At 44.5% G+C, this 6,186-nt stretch overlaps 1 protein-coding gene across 3 annotated transcripts; it reads left to right on the top strand.

Annotated features, from left to right (window-relative positions):
- Positions 1-346: 346 nt before the first annotated feature.
- thpo (thrombopoietin) lies at positions 347-5,179 on the top strand. 3 transcript variants are annotated; one of them, XM_086129263.1, is made up of 5 exons: positions 347-639; positions 707-854; positions 1,973-2,059; positions 2,168-2,348; positions 3,373-5,179. In XM_086129263.1, the coding sequence occupies exons 2-5, from the start codon at positions 822-824 to the stop codon at positions 3,672-3,674; spliced, it is 603 nt and encodes a 200-aa protein (XP_085985389.1). In that variant the 5' UTR covers positions 347-639; positions 707-821; the 3' UTR covers positions 3,675-5,179. The 3 variants fall into 3 exon arrangements, with proteins under 3 accessions (XP_085985389.1, XP_085985388.1, XP_085985390.1); XM_086129262.1 differs by having other exon boundaries at positions 730-854; positions 3,373-5,162; XM_086129264.1 differs by having other exon boundaries at positions 730-854; positions 2,168-2,332; positions 3,373-3,669.
- The last annotated feature ends 1,007 nt before the right edge of the window (positions 5,180-6,186 follow it).

Genomic DNA, 6,186 nt, shown 5'->3' with positions numbered 1-6,186 from the left:
AGCTCCAGGAAGGGAAAGTAGAAAGGCAAAGACAGAAAGGCTTTAGCTGACATAGAAGCTCCTCATCGGGAGGCAACACGGAGGGCATCTCAACTGTGTGTGGCCCTGATTGCCGGTCAAGGGAGTCAAACTATTGGCCAAGGGGTGTATTCTCAAAGAATATGCATTGGATCGACTTGATAGATGCACACACATGTGGAATGCGAACTCTCCTCTTCTGGCCATTTTGACGAAAGGTAAATAGTCTCCGGCATTGATGATTTGATGTCACTTGTGCAAATGGAGTCTTTCACAATCATAAATCATTAACCTTTCAGTCAGCCAGTGGGCAGTTCTGCGAGGACCAAAAAGCTCCGTGGGTGGCAAAAATAAACACGATATCAATTTAAATCCAGTTTCGCTTCTATACGGTTTTAGTTATGCTGGAAAGTTGGAGCGCATCCTGTTCTCAGACAAGATAGCGCTCCCCCCTGCTGAATAACAAGGCTGGAAATCAAGTAGGGGAGAAGACAAAAGGAAACGCGGCTCCTCTTTTTGAGACCTCGCTGTGGACATGGGACATTTTCCAACTGACTCATCTTCTTAATGGAACAAATGTGGACTTATCGAGCGTGGCAAAGCAGGGCATGGCTTTAAGCAGTGAGTAGCGGGAGTTGTACTATGCGGGCTCAACGGGACTCGGGGCTTTGCTGTGATTCGGCTTCAGTGTGTCTTCGTGTGTTCGTCCAGGACTCCTGCTGCTATGTGTGCTAGCCTCTCAAGTGCCGTATGCCGGAAGCAAGCCCATTGACTTTGTGTGCAGCCGATCGGCAAGGAGAGCAATGAACATTGTGGCAGAGATGCAGACTGCACTGGTGAGGCTTCTCGATGAATTTTCACACATTTATATCACTCTTTGGGGTACAGTTGAACCACCAGTCAATTGTGATTTAAAAAAATGCTCCTATGGGAATCAATATTTATGGAAAGAATCATTTCTAGAGTCAAATTAGCCATCTCAAAAGCCCTACTAGCAGCAATTTCTGAGTAATATTTAACACAGTCTTAATTATCATTGACGTTTATATTGCTAATAGAAAACCATTAAAACACAGGTGGAAAACACAAAGGGGGGAAGTTGGGGAGAAGTCAGATCCGGCCCCCAACATCATTTAATGTGGCCCAATAAGCAAATCGTCTGTGTCTACTTTGTTTCTTGCTCAAATCTCAACCAAAAATGTAAATTGTCCTGTTATACTCATGCTTTTTGTCCCCCCTTTTTGTGTGTGACAATACCGCTTTTGAAAGTCACTTTTCTCACAGGCCACATCATTTCCCTCAGTCCCTCAGGGGGACCATTATGACTGTGAAAAGTATCAAAACGGTCTACTTCCCAACATTGGACTTTTGTTATACTGCATACTGTATATTAAAACTCATTTTTGTCGCGGGCCGTTTCCCTTGGAGGGCCATTTGAACTGAAACCACATGAAAAAGTCAATAATTACGCTTTATTTAACTATTATTTAAATTACTGTAATGAGGGGGTTGGTAGCAAGAAACTGCTGAAAATGTTTTATTTATTAAATATGAGATTTTAGCAAGCATCATGGAAGTTGACATGTTTGATTTGTTTTCGCGGGCCACATAAAATACTGTGGCGGCCCAGATTTGGCCCCCGGGCCTTGAGTTTGACACATGTGCTGTATCTTCTTCACAACAAACTGAATTTGAAATTAGAAGTCACGGCAAGAGTAGCTAGCGAGAGAGACAGACAGATACGGTAGATAGCTCTGGTGGCGCTTTTTTTTTTTTTATTGGCTGCCTCCTGATGACATCGCTTCTCGGTGACCCTCAATAAGAGAACCCCAACTCTTAAGACGGCCGCTCGATCATCCATCTTGCGGGGAACGGCCGCGCGGTTTTACCCAAATTGTATTTCGTCTCAAACTCACTGGTGCGTATTTCCACTTCCAAAACTCCATGCTGGCAGAACAACTGCAACAGTTCCACCATCCTGCCCACGCCAGTTCAACTGCCCTGCACGGAGCTCCACGTAGCATCTTGGGAACGAAAATCCGTATGTTAGTGCACCCATCAGTCAAGTGATAATTCAATTTATTTCATTCACTCTCAATAATATCATCCGATAATCACATGTGGTTTATATGCGTGTCCGTTTCCACAGCACCACGAGAGGAGACAAGACATCAATGCTTCGTTGAGGCATCTTTTTGAGAGTGTCAAGGTTGCGAGGCCCATCGGCCAGGCGGAATGTGGTTCAGTGATTTTGCCGAGATTGGAACGTAACATCAACAGCTACCTTCTCATCCTCACGCATCTTCAATTGAGTGTAAGAGGTTGTCAAGGTGACATAATTGCAGTCGCGAAAAGCACTAAGCACTCATTCTGTGATTTGTTGGTCAAATGCACTCAGATTCTCCAGCTCTGGAGACGATGTTTACAATTTTAGCAAACACATTATTTTAAAAAACAAAACTAACTAACAAAAAATTCTTTCCACGTGTAACCTCAAATCACCAAAATCATTGCTTGCTAGTCCAGCCTTCATTTTTTTCACTCAGACAAACACAGGGAGTACTGATTAAAACCATTTTCACACAGTCTGCAAGGGAATTACGTGTCATTGGGTTTCACTTTGTGCTCTGCATCGGATTCAGAGGCATTATCAGTTTTATAAGGTATGGAAACATCCGTGCTTCTGGTAAATCCAAGCTTTTCGGATTCACCGGTGTTCTGGGAACGATGTTGGGTAATGTTTTGCAACCCCAAAAGGCTTCCTTCCTCAGGACAAGACAAAGATAGGAGTGCATACTTTCCACATGAGACCCCTTGAAAGTATAATCCAAACGTTCTCTACTCTGTGTTTTATGTAGTTGAAAAATCTGGCGCGAGTGGAGTCTGCGGAGTCAAACAAAATCTGTTCCATAAGCACGGTTGACTTCTGTTATATGTATGTAAATTATACCACTTGTTTGATTTTCGAGGTGTCGCTTTCTATGCTTTTTTGACTTAAGCAAAGCAAAACACACCCACAATCGGGCAGAATTAGAGCATTTCCGATCAACGCCAGCAAAGGCTTGATTGTTGGATGTCTTGAAATGATTGTACTGGGATGCGGGGAATTTGAAGAATGATTTTTCCTTCCTCCCTACCAAAGTCAGCAAATGTCAGATTACCAAGTGTCTCTCTCTCAAGATTATTTTAAGCCATTATCCTGTGGTTTGGGATGTGTTAAGAAATGTGTTTTCCTTCACTTGTGATCAAAGTCAGGCAAGCCCAGAATATTAGATGTCTGTCAAAGAGATAATACTGTGATGTTGGCTGTGAGAAAGTGATTTTAACCCTCTTGACTGTTGTGTATCCTGTTAGGAGCAGCAGGGGGCAGTGGAAAGCACGGAATCGTCTTGTGTTCCTCGAAGTACTCGCAGTCTGAGCACGTTGCTGCTCAGTTACAGGCGGCTCATCACGGGAAAACTGGAGCGGTTGATGATGAGCCTGGAAAGCGAATGTACTCTCCAGTCATGAGAGGAGCATCTCCAACAAACCAACTTTTCTTCTGTTATGCCCAAATGATGAACACTGCGGAAAAAATGGAGCTTTATCCAGAATTGGAAATCTGCGAGGATGTTGTTCATCACAGAGCTGAAGGCATGTTCGGACTAACTAGTTGAGTCAACTGAATCGCATAACTAACAAACAGCCACTGTCTAGTGGTTGTAGCCAATTAATGCACTCCATTTTTTTTTCAACTTTCTTTAAAGGAGCCATTTTATGTATTTTTTGCCCCCTGCCTATAAAACAGCTCCCAGGTTTATTAATAACATGCCTGCCATGTGTATAAATACACCAAGGGTCAAAATTATAGACCCTTTACACACCCTTATCATGCCTTGTTGAGGTTAGCCCATTTTCAGTGGGTGCTCCTATCTCAGGGAAGCGAGCCAGCCACTGGATGCCCCATATAATGATGGGCAAATGGCAAGTGTGGAGGTTTGTTTATTTGTTTGTTTGTTTTTACCATGACAACCGGTTGTGGAGACATGTGACTGAATCTGCAAGCAAGCGGCCTCGAAACTACACCACACAAATATCGTATCATCACCACCAATACCCCAATAACTTGTGCCGTTTATCAGAAGCGACGTTGGCGAATCTGTGCATTCAACATTGCAGCTCCGCTTACCTTTCGGCTTCGACGCGACAGCACTGCGTCTACGGGGATGTATGTAGGTGTTTCTGCGCAACAGTGTTTGAGACGGTATAGTTTGGCAGTTGCCTGAAAGTGGCTCTAGATCTTCACCCAGCCCAGCTAATCATGTCATGTGCATTGAAATTCCGCGAAGGGATGGTAATATGTAAACAAGCCATTTGTGATGTTACACTTCAGCTAATTTACATTTTTAAAAAATCAAAAAAGGCTCACTCATAGACACATTTTTAGAAATAAGCAGATGACAAAAGACTTCCATGTTTTTTTAATTTTACACTTGAGGCGCTGGCAGGCACTCCAGAGACCCAATTATTTGTATACAAGCCATTTTAAAGTCAATTTTCCATATGTCTCCTTTAAGACTGAATCCCACCGAATCGAGAGAATTGTTAATGATCAATGCGTCATTGAATCAACTATTATGCCCATCTGGTAGTTTTGCAGAAATGCAGACATAATAAGCGAGAAGTTAATTAAATGAATCACATGAATGACATTGTCAAAACTAGGCCTGTCGCCCTGACGTCTGTGGTCATGAAGTCCTTTGAACACCTTGTGCTGAACCACCTAAAGAACGTCACCGGACCCCTGCTGGACCCTCTCCAGTTTGCCTACCGGGCAAACAGGTCTGTGGAAAACGCAGTCAACATAGGTCTGCACTACATCCTCGAGCACCTCGACAGCACAGGGATCTACGCAAGGATTCTGTTTGTGGATTTCAGCTCTGCGTTCAACACCATCATCCCGGAACTCCTCACCCCCAAACTTCTCCACCTCGGTGTGTCCCCTACGATCTGCCAGTGGATCCTCAGCTTCCTGACGGGACGGACACAACAGGTGAGACTGGGAGCAACAACATCATCAATACGCACCACCAGCACTGGAGCCCCACAAGGATGTGTCCTCTCTCCACTGCTCTTCTCTCTCTACACAAACGATTGCACCTCAACAGATCCAGCTGTCAAACTCATAAAGTTCGCAGACGACACCACGGTCATCGGTCTCATCAAAGACGGCGACGAGTCTGCGTACCGCCAACAAGTGGAGCAGCTGGAGCTCTGGTGCAGCCGACACAACCTCGGGCTGAACACGCTCAAGACTGTAGAGATGATCGTGGACTTCAGGAAACACTCTTCTCCACAGTTGCCCCTCACACTATCCAACTGCCCTGTGTCAACCGTCGAGACCTTCAAGTTCCTGGGAATCACAGTCTCCCAGGACATGAAGTGGGAAGTCAACACCATCTCCATCCTGAAAAGGGCCCGGCAGAGGATGTACTTCCTGAGGCTGCTGAGGAAGCATGGCCTGCCACAGTAGGTGCTACGACAGTTCTACACGGCAGTCATCGAATCAATCCTGTGTTCTTCCATCACGGTTTGGTTTGGGGCCGCCACAAAAAAGGACAAAATCCGACTTCAACGGACAGTTAGGACCGCGGAAAAAATCGTTGGCACCGCCCTACCCACTCTTGAGGACTTGCACACTGCAAGAATCAAGACAAGGGCACGGAAAATCCTCCTGGATCCCAGCTACTCCCCTGAGGCAGACGCTACAGATCCATGCGCACCAAATCCAGTAGACACTTAAACAGCTTCTTCCCTCTAGCCATTAACTCCTTAAACAGTCACTGACGTAGTCACTCTCCTTGTACTACAAATACTGCTACTGGTTACTCTAAAATGGTTCAATGATTTGTTGTTTACGATGATACTAATGCAGCGTGTTATACCGGAGACAAATTCCTTGTGTGTTCTACATACTTGGCCAATAAAGATGATTCTGATTCTGATTCTGATTCTGAAACTCAGGCATGACTGACGCTTTCACTGAATTTAACTGGCATGTCGAATAGACAATGAGCTAAATTAACCTGACATGACACGCGGAATCATTGTAAACCAACAAACATGAGAACAAGAGAATGTTTCTGGTATAAAGTATTCCCGGTGGACTTCTTTTATTTATGTTAATAT

Source organism: Hippocampus guttulatus, chromosome 14 (assembly GCF_054856545.1).
Source record: "Hippocampus guttulatus isolate MCC_2025c chromosome 14, RoL_Hgut_1.0, whole genome shotgun sequence".
In the NCBI taxonomy this organism is placed as follows: Eukaryota; Metazoa; Chordata; class Actinopteri; order Syngnathiformes; family Syngnathidae; genus Hippocampus; species Hippocampus guttulatus.
Note: the sequence above shows the minus strand (reverse complement) of the source record. Positions and strands in the feature narration are given on the sequence as shown.

Coding starts and splice junctions, on each gene's coding strand:
- thpo (XM_086129262.1), top strand. Junction 2,060..2,167: donor CATCTTGGGAACGAAAATCC/GTATGTTAGTGC, acceptor CCGTTTCCACAG/CACCACGAGAGGAGACAAGA. Junction 2,349..3,372: donor GAGTGTAAGAGGTTGTCAAG/GTGACATAATTG, acceptor GTATCCTGTTAG/GAGCAGCAGGGGGCAGTGGA.